We start from the raw sequence: 17,467 nt of genomic DNA, 5'->3' as shown, positions 1-17,467 counted from the left end.
ACTCAAAACTGTTAAAATTTAACGGCGTCCGAAAGCTTGCGTATAAAATCTGTAGACCAATCGCTAAGCCTAGGAGTTTCGGCTCGTTGAAATCGATTACAATATAATACAAACCAAAAATACATTTGATATAAAATCTGGAATCATGTTCATAATTTACATTTTCCTATATCGCATTTTCTCTAGGTTCCCGTCGGATGGCAGCCCTCCAATTCCGAAGCCCAAAGACGTGCCCCGCATCGAGGCGTACGAATGGGCCGCGGAGCCCTGCGACGCCGCCGCCCTGAGAGAGTTATTAGCTGACCCCGACGCCATGAGGATGCAGGCGTTAGTGCTTAGAGAAAGAATATTAGGTGAGCCCATGGACCGTAGAAACAATAGGACATCGGTACACGAAGATAAAACTGTTACTTCATCGCAGGACGATTTCGCTCGCACACATACTCACTTATCGTTAGAGCCATTCACCGTTCACCCTCGAGTTGTTAATGTGTCCTTGTCGGGCATTTTTTTTTATAGGAAATAAAAATAAATACATAAATATCAGGGGACATCTTACACATATCAAACTAGCCCCAAACTAAGCAGTGATTGTAATATTTGTGCTAGGCGAAGATATACATACTTATATAGACAAATACATTCTTACTTATATACATATAGAAAACGCCCATGACTCCGAAACAAATATTTGTGTCAATCACACAAATAAATGCCCTTACCGGGATACGAGGGAATTGGCGCGTTCCTAGTCTGCCAAATCTAAGTCGTTGATAATCTTTTGTCCCTATTTGTACTTTTGACATTTGCGTTTGTTAGAAAGTAACAAAACAAAGGTTCGCCGACAATAAGTTTTGAACGTCCGCAGGGCCGGCGCACCCGGACACGTCGTACTACGTGCGCTACCGCGGCGCGGTGTACGCGGACGCGGGCCGCTTCGGCCGCTGCCGCGCGCTGTGGCACCACGCGCTCGACATGCAGCGCGCCGTGCTGCCGCCGCTCAGCCCGCTCACGCAGTCCAGCCTCTACTCCTTCGCCGAGCTGTTCGCCTACATGCGCGCCGAGCGCGCCCGCCCGCCCAACCGCGGTACGTTTACAGCTTAAATACTAGCAGTGGGGAGACACTCCTGACTTCGGTCCAACTCGGCTCCGTTCGGCTCGGCATTGCTCCGAGCAATTATTAGAGTTGGCACCGCTTCACTTCCTTGTGCACGACCACATATAAGATAATCACTTGAATTTTGACAACCCTAAATAGCCGAAAGGGATAGCGCCATATCCTAGAAAGGGATAGCATGATTCGACCCTGAATCGCTGTCAAACTTCGGGTTTGTAGGAAGTGTCCTTTCTGTACGGGAGTACTATTATTTCTGCTGTGATACTAGTTCCAATAAGCTCGAGGACGTCCCGCGTCACGTCTAAACATGTAGCGCTAGACGAAGTAACGATCTAAATGAGATGACGGAGAAGAAACATTATTGACAGACGAATGTAGTCAAGTAGTAGTAGTAGTAGTAGTAGTTACGCGAGGGTACCTACTGTCATGGTCGCCATGTAAGGAGTCTAACAAGAAAAAGTGAAACGACAGAGTGAAAAGTCAAAACTAAGTTATTTGTTAGCGATAGGATTATACATATACGGTTAACTCGTGATAAAGTCCATAACTTTACTATATTATTCGTTTATTTTAAACCTAATTTATCTATCCATAAACTTTTAATACAGCAACCCGAAATAGTCAACTAATAACATGCCGATTTCCTATTTCCAGGTCGCATCGTCCCACCCGTCACATTCGAGGACATCGACCCAGTATTCAAGAAGGCTCTATCAGAAATCCACCGCGGCATGGAGCTACTCAAGTCAAAGCTCAGCATCGACAGAGAGCAGACCTTAACCACCCTACAGCGCGTCTTAGTAATATCACTGCACTTAGCAGCTTTACTGGCGAGGCTATTGGAGGAACCGGAGTGTACTGAGGAAGATTCTAGGGCCATACATCTAGCAGTTTATTCGCTGGTCAAGCTGGATATCAAGGTTGGTAGACGATTATACATATACGTAAACTACCATACAATGAAAGAAGATTCTAGGGCCATACAAGGTTGGTAGACGATTATATACGTAAACTACTATACAATTCTAGAGCCATACATCAAGCAGTGTATTTGCTGGTCAAGTTAGGTAGGTAGACAATTACAGACATTAATCACCCTCAGTCTTAGTGATAGCGCTCTAGTGATGTTGCTGGTGAGGCTATTAGAAGATTTTGTATTTGTAGGTTGGATATCTAGTTTGTCAAAAAGTCCGCGTGAGATGGGAAAGAAATTTCATGAGAGTTTTACTTAGTAAAATGCTTTTAACGGTGTTATTTTTTATAGTAGAGGCATAGATATGGATTAGAGCATTGTCTGCTTTACTTGTTCCAGTTTTTAGTGTTTGAATTATTTTTAATATGTACTGATGCCAGTGATTTTTAGTGTTGGTGTCGTATTGATTGATACAGGTCAGTCCAAAGAATATAATACTCACTAGGAGAAGAACGATAACTCCATACAAAAAAATGTCCCCTTCAAAAGTTCGTTTATACTACTAGCGCTCTGGTAGGATACCATTGTAATTAGAATTGACAACCCGTTTAGCCTAGCGGGTATTGGCAGTAATCCAGTTCAGGAAGCTAGTGGTCCTAGGATCGAATCCCGGAGAGGGAATTTCTTTTTGTATTATTTTCTTTTTTGTTGTGTCAGGTTTTTAAGAGCCCATCAACGTGCACACTAGCGCCACTGCTGAATACATTAAACTAATTTTTATGTTACTGGATTCGTCAACCTACCCGTCCAAAACTAAAACGGCCGTTTTACAGTCCGTAGCGGCCCCTTTTTTAAATACCTGTCGTTAAATTTAAATAGTCACGATTATTTATTTTAGCAGTGGTGCTAGTGTGCACGTTGTTGGGCTCTTAAATTAGCATATCACAAATAAATAAAAAAATAAGTTATAAGATAATGATTAGGTACTATATTTAAAAATTCGTCAAATATAAAAGGTTACAAAAAGTTACGTATTATTAAGATATAAATATTTTCATTCCTATTAGGATTACTGTATATATGTTAGGAGCAATACCTATACATATGAATACATACATTGATATGGCAAATGGTTACAAGTTGTTATTACATCTATCCGGCTATCGGACATTTCTGCTCCACAGCTCCACGCAGCGTTCTTGGTCACCGGAAAACTAGTCTGTATATGCAGCAGATACGTGCCCTTTGAGCTTTTTCCAAGAAATCATATGACGGCCCAGGATTATATTATTATCTCACGCTCAAGCCATCTGCTGATTCACTTTCTAAAACAAAATAGTCACAAATTAAACAAGATAAAAGATAAAAAAAGATAAAAAATAGTTTATTCAAGTAGGCATATTACAATGCGCTTATGAACGTCAAATAACAACAACCTTTACCGGCTCCAACCGTACACCTCTGCCCCGAGAAGATTTAAATCCCCCCTCAATTGGAGGAGGGTATCCCAATATGGGACCGGCAACAAACTCGGCGGGACACATCTTTTCAAAACATTATTACATCTTATAATTAACATGCATTACGAGTAATTAAGAAAAATACAATTTAAATTACTATAGAATTCATGCAATTATACTCAGTGAGTACATAACTTTATAGAATTTGATATAAAAAATAAACATATACGTAGGTTGTTCCATAAGTCTTGCAAAAGTGTAACTTCTTATTAAGCTTTTTCAAAATAAAAACCATCACTGTTAATACACTTATGCATGCGTTCCAACCATGTATCAAACATGACCTTCCACCGCTCCTTTGTGACAGTGGCGCAGGCTTCATCCCATGCACTCACTAGCTCGTCATCAGTTGCAAACCGTCGTCCTTTTAATTGGCTCTTGATCAGCAGGAAGAGACCAAAATCGCACGGTGCAAGGTCGGGGTTATAAGACGGATGGTACAGCACAGTAAGCCCCGATTGCTCCAAAAACTCCCGAGTTCTAATCGCACGATGAGCAGGAGCGTTATGATGGTGGAGGTGCCAACTACCCAGATGAGGGATCCAGAGAGAACATAACTTTTTAACTTGTAGGTCTTCGTGTAAAATTGAATTAAGTGTTGATGCACTAATGTGGAGAATGTCCTCAATCTGCCTGCACGTAATTCGCCTATTAATAGTTATCAGTTTTCTAACAGCGTCTATGTTTTCTTGGGTCCTGCTTGTAAAGGGTCGGCCCGGTCTTTCGTCGTCGTCTAAATTATAGTTGCCTCTTTGAAATTCCTTGTACCACCTGAATACGGTAGAAAGGGAAGGGCACTCTTTACCAAAGGCACCGAACATTTCCCTCGTGGCACTCTTGGTAAAATAATCCACGTTTGAAATTATAATAGAAAATCACTCTGTACTCGCGGTTACCCTTTTCACAATTGTTTCGATCTATTTACCGACTATCACTGCTGGCAGGCTCAACAAACACATCATGTAAGATCTTGTAATTAGTGGCAGATAACCATACGCTGAGTCATACATGTCAAAGCTTGTTAGATTCCTTCCATTGCAAGACTTATGGAACAGCCTACGTATGTACATGAAATCACAAATACGTAGCTCTTTCAGAAAACATATCAAATCTTACAAAAGGAAAAGAAATTAAAATCAATAAAATAAATGAGAATACATATTATATGAATCTGACTGATTGTTATGAGATGCTTTCATACAATTTGATGTGACTTCCTAATTACTAACGTCGCTAATTCCTAAGGTCTAAATTTACCAGCTTACTCGTAAACAATGTGAGGTTTTACATCTATGATGAATTTAGATTATAATTTCGGACGCGATATAGCGTCCGCGGGACTTACGGGGATAGTAAGATGAAATTATTATATTTGAATTTGGTAATTAGTACGCTCATTTTTATTTAAAGATTAATATATTTCTTACCTTGAAATTATCGCTGTTTCTGGTTTACTACAACGGTTTCCACACACACATTAGGGCTTTTCATAATCCGGAGAAGAATAATTGATGAAGTCGCCATTGATTGCCGGATACAGCAAGGAAGGAAGTGAGGCAACGGTTTAAATTTAACTAAGTCTGTGCGAAGACGCATTTAGATATATTATGTTGCTCGTACATATGTACGTCGCACATAGTTTTTATTTATTAATTAATAGTTAAATAAATATATTTCAAGTGAATAAATCGTTTTATATGAAAACTGATATTTTTACGTTAAATGACTTAAATGACAGCATTGACTTTTGTCTTGTCTATAGTTCGTTTTTTAGCATTAGAAAGAACTTGTAAGAAGGTAAGCGATCTTGACACGTCTTTTAGTTGAAAAACGCTTTTTAAAAATCAAAAACTATTACTTATGAAAGTAGAAGAATATAAATGATCGTATTAGATTCATAATTGTTACGTATTTGCCGTAACTTATTTTTAAAATGTGTTTTTCAATTATAAGACACATCAAGATTGTTTACCTTATTTCTAATGCTAAAAAAACGAACTATATGTTCTTACCGGCCAGACCCAAATCAAGGCCTATCAAAGAGGCCTATTGACAAAGTTTTTTTTTAATATTATCAAGGAGGGTAGAGGCACGTCTACCCTTCATAGATTTTATGAACATAGCCAAAGACAAACTGAAATAGATAATAATTTATATATTTCAAAAAATAAATAATAATTTACATATGACTTTGACTACTTCATAAAATACAAATCAAAATATATTTGATATAATAATTGGATTTGTTCCTAGAAATCGTATAGACTAAGCCAGGTCTAGCAATGTTGCTGTAGTAGAATATTTTTATGGTAATTACTGGCAATACAGCTCTAGAAACGGAGTACACATGTACAATTATGAAGGGTCACGTCATTCCAAGGAAGTCAATAGGCCTTGGGTCAGTCTCACAGGTCTCAGTATGTATTTGCAAAAAAATTGACAGTTGTTATTTTAAGAACTTCAAGAAAAAGTAGAGAAGAGCAGAGTAGCTAAATTGTAAATCTGTGATCCACCGTAGCTCGACTGACTGATAGGCAGTGTTCGGCAAACTTGGTGCCGCACGGGTTTAATGACCTCAACAATTATGCTAATACGGATATGCTGTGGGAATTCCGGGATTCGTGTTGTTCCTTCTGTAATGTTTCTAATTTTAATAAGTTAATGAAATAAAATTATATTACAGTATAATAATAGTATTTTATGCAACCGTTATTTAAGAGAGGTCAAAAAAGGCGAGTGGCGTGAGTAACAATTTGAGGCGAAGCCGAAAATTGTTAATGAAGACGCCACGAGTATTTTTTGACTCAGTTAAACAACGTTGCATACAATACTTTTTATGCGACAAATCACTTACTTTGAAATAAAATTATAAATTTAAAATATTTTTCATTCAAGAAATAGCAAAGAATGAAGGGTACGGGCGGGAAAAGAATGAATGAAATAAAAAAAAACATGTCTATGGTTCACTCATATCTGTCAAAGATGACAATTAAAATTAGATTGGCAACAATGTATTTCATACAAAGTGGTGATTACACGAAGTATCGTAAAAGTGCTAAAAAGATACTGCGTGCATGCACAAATACTTTTTTTGGGAATAGACTAAAGACTTGTCTTGACAACTATAAGATAGGGGTTTAAAGGTATGTGCACAACCCTTTAAATGACAAATAAAAGTACGGGAGTAGAAAAATATAATAATGAACAGGGGTGAAGGTTTTATAATACCTAGGTAAACACTAAGCAAATAAACTTTAAATCACAACATGCGAACTTAATGGTCTAAAAGGAATAAAAAACAAAATATTTTGAATTGGGTTCTCAACCGATCCCTTATGATTAAACTAGAAAAGGATAGAATAAAATTAACTAATAAAGGGACACAGTTTCTCTTTCGTCCTAGTTTACTTTAGATGCAAACAACAGAAAATCCAACTGTGACCTTCGACAAGCCAGTAGTCCAGTAAATGGTTGTTTATTACTTTAGATAAAGCCTGACAACAGTTTATTTGACCCTCGCCATTTTGCGGATTGTCAATGGTACTAATTTCTTTTACTGGCAACAAGTACTCTTTGACAACGAACGTTGGATGTCATCGAATGTCACCGATGTAAACAAATATAAAATATCTACGAATATATTCAAATATAAACGGTTTTATTACAAAAATGCCAAAAAAATATTCCAAAGATGCGAAAAAAATTGTAGTGAATGCAATCAAATAATTACAGCTTAAAAAAGACGAAGGATTACATAGCATTCCAATAAACAATATTTTAAAGTTGGTTGTTGACATGACCGGTATTGACGTTTTATAGTGCGGTTGTATTGAACTGGTTATCGTATCGTATAGGAAGTAACTCAAGAAAATTGGAGCAATTGCTGTAACCATGTTAAAAAAATTAAAGAATAAAGATCATATAATCGAATTGGAGACTGAACGTTTTATAATCGGGGTTGGTGATCCTGAAAGCGACACAACATCTGATGAAAATCAGACTTCGACAGAGTCAGAAAACGAAGAGTATATAAATATTGAATATTTAGAATCAGATTTTGACGAATAGGTAAATTGAAAGAACCGAATTCTCTGTAAGCAATGTTTCTGACATTATACGAGTATCAACATGAAGCCAATGCCCCGACTATACATGACGTACGCTCATTATTGCCATACGTAAGCTGTTTGCAGCGACACTATCTCAGGGTTAATATCTCAGGGTTAAATAAACTGTTGTCAGGCTTTAAGTATATTTTAAACAATACTATATTTAACACGGGTGCAAAAAATAAGAAGTATGACTTATAATTTACACGGGAAATTGATATAAATAAATAAATATTATAGGAAATTTTTACACAAATTGACTAAGCCCCACGGTAAGCTCAAGAAGGCTTGTGTTGTGGGTACTCAGACAACGATATATGTAATATATAAATACTTAAATACATAGAAAACAACTAACAATGACTCATGAACATATATCTGTATCATCATACAAATAAATGCCCTTACCAGGATTCGAACCCGGGACCATCGGCTTCATAGGCAGGGTCGCTACCCACTAGGCCAGACCGGTCGGTAAAATAATGCTCGGTTAAACTGTATCAATGTTTTTAAATAATAATGATGCAATTTATGCGTTTATTCAGTGTTTAAACGTCTATTTATAAATAAATAACACTTAATATTCTAATACTCAAACTACTTTTTCGACCAAGATCGCGGCGTTTGAGTCATGTCCATGTTAAGATTTATAGTAGGAATCCCGCGGCGTGGCACCAAGTTTGCCGAACACTGCTGATAGGCATATGTATAATGAGAATTATTAATGTCTAACTAGCATACATAAATAAGTCTCCGGAATCTTTTATTTTGTCAAGAGGCGGTCGACTGTCGTTAAAAAATCGTGGCGCAGAAGGTACAGCACGAAATTTGATGAAGATGAATGCTGTCGGGGGCTCGGCAGGAGGCGGTCATCTTTTTACGTAATTTAGCTCCCTGCGCGAAGTGTAACTGCGTCCGCCGTCTAGTCCGGTCTCTTATCTGACACGTGTTGCAGGTGCGTGCCGGGCGGTCGGCGCTGCACGTGGCGTGCTCGGCGGAGGCGGCGCGCGCGCGCGGCGCGTGGCTGCCGGCGCCCGGCGACGCGGCGCCGTGCGCGGGCGCGCTGCTGCCGCTCATGCTGCGCCTCGGCGCCGCGCCGCAGGCCCGCGACGCTCGCGGCGACACGCCGCTCCACCTCGTCTGCAAGGTGACACCGCCGCATGATGCCAAACCTACCGGGTGTTTGCAATCACCGCGTACCCGCTCGTGTTCGAGGCGTAAATGTACAATGCAAACTGAGTGGACGCTACGCTGGAGCGAGACGTTAAATATCGGCCCTACTTTGAAAAAAAAAAAACTCGTATCTCTCAATCGAAAGAAAATGGTGTATATGTATGTAATGCATAAAGAGTTCCTGCCTTTCAATATTGAGTATCAGTGTGAGATACGAGATTTTTTTTAAGTAGTCACGATATCTTGGAGGTTAAATTTGCACGCGCAGCCAAACGCTTCATTAGATGCGCGCCCCTGAAGCCTTAGATTAAGAAAATATTTATTTGATGGCAAAGGCTCCTTAATATAATTGTATCATTATGATATGAAACCTTAAAACTATTTTATTTGAAGTTTGTCCCCACCCAAACCCATCATTCGTTCTAAAACTCAATTAAACCGCCACGTTTTATAACGTAACGTACCCCAGAGCTAAACCCATACCCTAGGATTTACCATTTCGTGACCTAAATCGAAAATGACTGCAAACTAAAACAAAAAGGACTCCTGTGCTGCTCGCTACAGCTGAATTCTCCTTATAACAATTGTTATGTATTCCACAGCTCAACCCGTGTCCGCCCGACGTGGTCCGCTCGCTCCTCGAGCACGGCGCACACATCGACACAGTGAACTACGAGGGCGAGACCCCCGCCGAGATCCTCAAGGCCTCCAACCAGTCCCTCGCCGCCATTGTCAACCCCCTCAAGTACACCACGCTCAAATGCCTCGCCGCGCGCACCGTTAAAAACTACAAACTCCCCTACAGACACGTCGTGCCGCAGTGCTTACATTCTACCATTATCAACCATTGAGCTAACCAAAGCGGTGAGTATCGGCTACTTTAGCGCGGCTCGAATTCTGTACATATAGCAGTCTTTAAGCTGTATTGACGGGAAGCGTATGTTAGGCCTTTGTCTAGTGACGATAATTCGATGTGTTAAACTCCTCTGATATGATCTCGTGGCCGGTTAAGAACTCAATTTGACCTTGATGGTATTGAATATCGATGCATCACAAACTTCCGATGAAATTGGTACCTAACAGATTTTCATTTATGTTTGAAGATTTTTAGTAATTTCGATAGCATAATTTGAGTTTCTAATGTATGCACGGTCGTACAGAGGTGTATTATTGAATTGTTTTTTACACGACATTTATATTGTGATTTTATTTGTAGTTATGCGTAGAATTTGTAGTGTGCCGGTGTCTATAAAAGTATACACTGTACATGTTATGTCTCTGAGGCTACTCGATCCACTTCCATAGCGGAGTCATTTGCACCGATTTATCACTGTATTTAATATATCGATTTGAAAATTATCAGATCAATATTTATGATTTATATCTTCACAATGCGGGTACAAGGTTCACATTTTTTAATTCATATTTTATTTATGTTAATACATTATTGGTTCAATGCAATACTAGGGGAATTATATGAAATTACATAACATATAATATAAAATTGATGTGATTGATATTGTAATATTTTCATCGTAAATAATAACTGTCGCCATGGGTCGATATATAGCTAAAATATAATATTGTAAGTACAGATATTAATTAATATTAGCGTGGCAGAGATGCAAAAATTGTTTAAAAGAACCATGGAAATATTTCTTTTGAACTCACATTATCATTGAGTTGTGCTGAAAAGTTCAAGTTTTCTAAAGAAACGATTAACAGTAACAGAATATGTGTATTTTGATTTTTGTATTTGTTGAATGTTATGTGTAAAAAAATTATAAAGCTCAATTTAATTCTGGGTTGCTCAAAATGCACCACAATCGAGGCTACTTACGTGTGAAAAAAATGCAATATTATCTTGTCTTGCCAACGTAGAAAACCGTGTTTATTTGAATATATCTATTATATTTTGGGATATATTTGAAACAATTTTGAATGGACAATTATTATGATTAATGTAAAATGGATAGACAACGTTTCAATGTATCGCATCAAGTGCTTGCCACCAGGAAGCCAGCGGAACAGTTAGTTGCAAAAATATCTACGCTACTAACATCTGACAACAACTCTATTGCGCTGGTAATAGAGTCTTGTGAGAAAATACTTTTGCACCTGACTGTACGTTATTTGTGTGCTTTTATATTTTACAATGATAATTGTCATAAATATCCATGGTCCATATTTGTCCATATTTAGATAAACTAATTATAATAACGAGCGCTTGTAAACGTATATTTCTGTGTAAATTTAATTCCAAATGGGGACTTAAATAAGAGCTATGTTAGAGAGATACGCATTTAAACTAGTGGTGTCGTGGCAGGCCACAACCACCGAGCGAGGACGCTTCATTACTTTTTACGAATTTACATTTCAATTGCCGTACAGTTTTACACTCTGGCGTAATGTACGAAGGTGTCATTTGCATGGTCACTTCGACACTCATACAGTCAGCAGCAGAAGTGCTAAGAGGGCGAGGTGTTCAAATTGATCTTGACGCGACTTTATTGTGAAAAGAATAAATGCCCGATTCGAACTTTAATATACGTCAATAGATCTAGAAACGATATGGATCAGATACGTCAGTGTCAAATGTGACGTATCTTCAAATAAAAAATGTCACTTTTGACACTGACACATCTAATCCATATCGTTTCTAGATCTATTAACTGACGTATCTTAAAGTTAGAATCGGGCAGGACAGCGTGTCAAGGTAATTATGACACATCGGCCTCTTAAATAGCAACTTCTGCTGCTGGCTGTAATCGTATTAGATGTTGGCGGTTAAAAATATTTTTTCAGGCAAAAGGTACGATAGTTGGGCAATACTGGGGTTCATACAAATATCAGTGATTTGCATTGCATGTGAGGCTGAATGGAAATTGTTCGCTACTTATAAATATTGATTGTCAATTGTTAGCTTTTGCTTTAGATTAGAACTTCACAGCTGATTGTTTGTAAAATGTAATGACTTTTTTCTCAGCCCACTGCCAAGAACCATAAATGCTTTAGGACTACACTCTCTCAATGACGATTAAAGAGATATCTCGGAGTCAGTTAGTAATATCACTGAACATCATTTGACACAATAATACATTATTAGCTTTAAAATAGACACTCGTCAAATCAAATCAAACTCAGTGAGTAATTTCAAAGATAGATTGATTGAGTAAGATGCGTATAATCTAAGACAATTCATGCTTCGAATTTGACAGGTAAACGAGATGGCGCTGTTCAGCTCCGTACATTTTGCGATAACTCTGATTGTCAGAAGTTGACGTTTGACAATTCAGTGACCGCAAAACGTATGTCGCAGTACAGCGCCATCTGTTATGGATGTCATGAGGGGCACGTTTTTTTCTTAGACCACCTCTTTATAACAATCAATTCTCTTTGCTAATATTTACCTAAACAATTATTATCAGCTAGAAGTCAGCAATCGCTTCTTTAAAAAAACTTGTCTCACTATGAAATTGACATGGGAACTTGTTAGTTTTTGTCCATAGATTTCTAGTTTAGACACCGTGGTTGGTCTGACGAGTGTATGGAAAGCCCTTAGATAGATCTCGGGCCAAGTGATAATTGCTTTTAGTTGAAGTTCTCATTGTAAATGACCGCCGTGCTTACCGTTCGCCAACAGGGAAAAGTACGCCACTCTCTTACAAAAATGTTTTTAGACGAATACTGTTTATTAGGAAATACTTCAAAGTTGGCTTACTTTTCTCTTGTTATTTGGTACCGTCTCTTTCACAAGCAGTACGTTGGAAGAGTAGCGCGTCTGGTTGACTAGTCCTCCTATTTTAATTACATTCATAAACTATACTCATTTTTTTACATAGTTAATCAACGGATCATTAAATTTGTAAACGCATTGTAAAAACAAATTAGTATAAGTAGACGATTAGAAATTAATAATGTTGAAATTGGTAATGATTATATTTAGATGGGTCAGCCATTGGAACTGAATGTAGATACAAATGGAATATGATAGTTACTTACGTGTTAGCGCAGTCCACTGTTAATCGTAATGCGCGTATTTCTCATAGTATATTTTGAACTTAGTATACATTGCGTGATTACGTACTAGTTATTTTTTGATGATATTAATAAAAATGCTTTAAAATAATCGCTGTTTTTCTTGAAACTTGCTCCGTTGGCCAGCTAATTCGCTCAACACTCAAGTGTAATTCGTTCGAGTGGTATTCCACTTGTCCAATTTTATTTAGTCAGTGCGTCTCACTCTCTCATTAAAGCAAAATGTCGACGCAATACACATTATTGGACAAATAAATTAGATAGGTGGAGTACCACCCTAATTCACAACGAATTTTAGTGCGTAAAATATCTGTAGAGCGTGTTATATATATGTATTTCTGCGTGCTTCGCTGTGCAATACCGAGTGTGGCCTGTAACACGAGCAAACAATTAAAACATAGATTGTACTCTTCAAACGGTGATACTTTTGTTCAACAACTTCTAAAAATTATGACGTATTTAGACTCCCTATTTTTCATACAAAATAAATATTATCTTCAATGGACGCCATCGCCACGCCATATCATTGTGATTGACGTTGCTTGTCACGCCTAAAACATAACAAAATTCGCAATACATTTTTTTTTTTGCATTGTCAATTGATCTCCCTAAATAAAATATTGCGTAATACATTGCGTCTTAGAATAAACTTTAAAGTGTATTAAAAATCAAACCACAAGTTATTTTTAAAAGTCGCTGAACAAATGTTGGTCGGTATGAGGAGTACAGCCTACAGTTAAATTTTTTGCTCATATTATAGGCCACACCCGGTATATTATTGCAGGAGACTACAGCAATCAGCATAAACTGAATCAGACTGACAAAAGTGTTACTTATGACATCGTATATACTTATTGTTACTTGGTTTTTGGTGTTACATAACGCCGTATATTATGCAACTCTCATTTCGTATGTTTTGTCCCGTTCGGCGGCTACGCGTATGCAGCATCTTGAGTCCAACCAAAGACATTTTGATAGGTTGTACCAAAGGGTTGGACAGACTTCACAGAGATACTCTTGCTCCAACAGAATTAAATTACTTAGGATGTGTGTTTTAACGCCATCTAGTTTAATTTGATTGTACTCTCTTATCATAGCCCTAGCTCCCACCCTTCGAACGACGTCTAGTCGACGTCGACGGTAAGTATATTTGCTAATGGTATTCACTAGATGGCGCCACGTACGTATATATTTGTGAATAGACAAACTTAACCTCGTAGTCCTCGTATCCACACATAAATACACAGAAGTAGTTCATAGTAGACCTTATGGCCTAAATTGCTACCATAACTCAAATAGACACCTGACATCGAAGATGGATGATATTTCTTAGCTAATTATAACACGAAGAAAAACAAATTATAACAGTTTATTTTTCTTCGTGAATTGATTGTTCCGCAACATTTTATTTTGGCAAAGAAAGATAAATGATTACCTAAATCTCTGTACGACGCGGATACCGAAAACGCTCTATTTATATAAAACCTTTGACACCTAAGGGATCCTACCTCCCACCTATCCATATCTTTGTCGAATGTGTATTGTATCTCACGTTTTGCTTTAATGAGAAAGTGAGACGACTAACACTGGACAAAGTAATTGGACAGGTGGAATACCACCCTAACATAGGTAACAACAGCGAGTCCAGTCAACCCCGAACACCGTCCATTTGTAAGTATAACAGCGCGTTCATTTGTCACAATTACCGCCGAGGCGGAATAACTAGGCAGCCCTCTTGTTATCTGCCCATTCTCTTGCTCATACATTTTTATGAGCGTTTCATTTTATCCACCCATGTCTTGGCGATTTAATACGAGCCCTGGTTTACGGTGGTGTTGTTTCTTGAATACTCGGAGCTTGAATATGATTGAGAGTTTCATTTGCGCGTTTTCGCACTGTCTAATTCACAATATAATTTTCAGGCGTCCCAGAAAAATTGGTGAAAAAGAAGGTTGCCCTTATCTAACCTGCATATCTATCTATAATATTATACTTTTAAACGAGCAATTCTTGTTTATTTATTTATTTATTTATATATATTCGGGGATCTCGGAAACGGCTCTTACAATTTCGATGAAATGTTTAGACGACAACAGTTTCACTCACTTGAATTTTAAGTCTCTAAAATATGTCTTACGAAAGTTTAATTTCGATTTCGATGAAATTTGTTATATGGGGGTTTTCGGGGGCGATAAATCTATCTAGCTAGGTCTGATCTCTGGGTCAACGCGCATTTTTTAGTTTTTATGTTTTTCCAGCACTGCAAAGCTCGGTCTCCCAGATATTGGGCACTATAGCAAAACTATGCAAGTAATAAAACATGTAGATCACTTGCCCTTACGAATAAATATGCTGGAGGTCGCAATATTAATCAGAAACTTAAACGGTCACTGCAAAACATATTAGTAAGTACCTAAAGATGTCTCATACTTACAAAATAAGTGTTCGTAAAATGCGCTGTGATTATACGAGATTGTTTTGCGTAATGGGGGTCGGCGGGGCGAAGCGGGCTTACCGTAACCCGCTTACTGCTCCTCTGCTAGAGAGGGGCGGGACTCGATGAACAAGATAATTGATAATATTTATAATGGATCACAAGATGTCTGTACTACTGTAGTACTGACTGTAGGTGCATCTCATGTATAATAACAAATACTTAAATCTTAGGATAAGTATTTTATTACTTCATATTCCGGTCCGGGTTGAGACATGGTCACTGTAAATCAAGCAAGCCTAAATTTTCAAACTTAGACGAAGATGGAGCATCTTAGCATAGCGTCGCTAGCAAACATCTCAAAGAAATAAGACTGAAAACTTACTTCAGAGGGTATTTGAACTCTTTGGACATTTAAGCCGCATAGGGACCTATCCGGTGAAAACTGTCAGCCACTCAGAGAGGTAATCAAGAAGAGACCAAGAGACAGTCGTAGGCAAGGCGTAGGCGCGTCTAATGTGCTCGACAGGCCAGACCACACTCCGCCATACTTGGCCAGACTTGACGAAGGGAACGACGCCTATATACAGATAGAGAAGCTTGTGTTCTAATCTGTTGGATGGATTAACCTACACACGTTTATTGAAATTGAAAATCTTTATTTCAGGTCTGTCGACCCATATACCAACCTCTTATTCTTTATACCTACTTCTTTCTGTAGGGTATCAATGATTCGATGCAAGCAAGACGAAATACAAAAACTCGGCATTTCGTAACCCAAAACGCGGCATACGGATTAAAAAACATTTTATTGCTAATGTATTTCTAGACCATAGTCCCGCTCTAGCCGGGGCCATCCATCAGATACTATATCCATTTTTGAGATTCTGATCGTTTTTAGACGTGGTGCCCTAAGCAACAGCATATTATACTTTTAAGTAATTCCGTCACATATGAACATTGGCAATAGGATAAGGATTTTAAAATTAAACGAATAAATCTAACGATGTATCGACAATTGATAGACTGGAACGCGTAGCACCACTAGGCGCGATGCGATTGTTCCGACGCTCTTGGCAAGTCATTACAATTGTGTGCTCAACGGGAATCTGATTTTGATCGATTCGGAGCACTAATAAAATTAATCTCAGGCCGCTCAAGTTTGCTACGAACCGTGTGCACTCTGCTCTCCAGAGAGACTCCACAATCTACTGCAAAGGAAATTCATCAAGGCATCGCATGATACTATCTACTTATATACCTAGATTACCTAGTTCTAATGATTGATACAGTCCTACCTAATACATATGATTACATGGGAAAAGCCACCGGCCGGCACGTCCTTTCCTTTCAGGAACTCGGTATTCGTTGTGTGTGTGTGTTACTGCGTGTGTATTTAAATTCACTTTTCCCAGGTGTTCCTATAAGGTCGATAAGTAAATAGGTATTATGTACCTGCCTCTATCAAGCTAAAAATTCCATCAGGCTGGTACTCAATTGAGCGTTAAAGCTCATGACAGGTTTATTAAATTCGCATTCACATGAAGTAAAGACCCATGGCTGTTTACAAACGCGTGTAAAGTGTATAAGTAGTAGGTACTTACTCAGTTTGTTACACGAAGGTGAGAAGAAAACAGCTAAAAATACTATACTTTGTAATATACGGATGTAAGCTATTACCACAGATTATTATTATAATAAGTAGTTCTTACGAACTATTAATTACGCCCATCACAGTCCAGTCCCGAACTCATCTCTATTAGCAGTCTTTCTGTATTTTAAATACCAACAATTTTTGAAAGACCAAAAAGATTATTCAGCATGCTATAATGGAATTTTAATTTCAAAGTGCGTCATAATGAAAGTTCTAAATCAATTACCGATAATCATCCCCAATCCTCATAACACAACCAACATACCACACACAATACCTGTTTTTCAATACCGCGCCATATTACGTCGTTAGCTGACGGCGCGGTTTCGTTTAATACCGATTGCGGGATTTGGCAAATTTTCATGTTTGCTTTTAATATAATTGTTCAGTTTATCTGCGGATTACGGACGGCCTCAAATTGAATTGTAATGGCGGGTTGTTAGGACAGGGCTGCCGGCGGGGAGCACGGCACGGGTCGGTTAATTTAATTGTGCTTCAATAGCAACATG

At 38.2% G+C, this 17,467-nt stretch overlaps 1 protein-coding gene across 2 annotated transcripts in view; it reads left to right on the top strand.

Annotated features, from left to right (window-relative positions):
- The window catches only part of LOC134669690 (protein fem-1 homolog CG6966), a 108,580-nt gene extending 95,619 nt beyond the window's left edge, over nucleotides 1-12,961 (top strand). For both annotated transcript variants that reach the window (XM_063527368.1, XM_063527366.1), the window contains exons 6-10: nucleotides 187-353; nucleotides 869-1,087; nucleotides 1,772-2,037; nucleotides 8,615-8,806; nucleotides 9,435-12,961. In XM_063527368.1, coding sequence (XP_063383438.1) covers nucleotides 187-353; nucleotides 869-1,087; nucleotides 1,772-2,037; nucleotides 8,615-8,806; nucleotides 9,435-9,683 — 1,093 coding nt within the window. In that variant the 3' untranslated portion in view covers nucleotides 9,684-12,961. The remainder of the gene's footprint in view (nucleotides 1-186; nucleotides 354-868; nucleotides 1,088-1,771; nucleotides 2,038-8,614; nucleotides 8,807-9,434) is intronic.
- Nucleotides 12,962-17,467: the final 4,506 nt, after the last annotated feature.

Source organism: Cydia fagiglandana, chromosome 12, assembly GCF_963556715.1.
Source record: "Cydia fagiglandana chromosome 12, ilCydFagi1.1, whole genome shotgun sequence".
NCBI lineage: Eukaryota > Metazoa > Arthropoda > Insecta > Lepidoptera > Tortricidae > Cydia > Cydia fagiglandana.
Note: the sequence above shows the minus strand (reverse complement) of the source record. Positions and strands in the feature narration are given on the sequence as shown.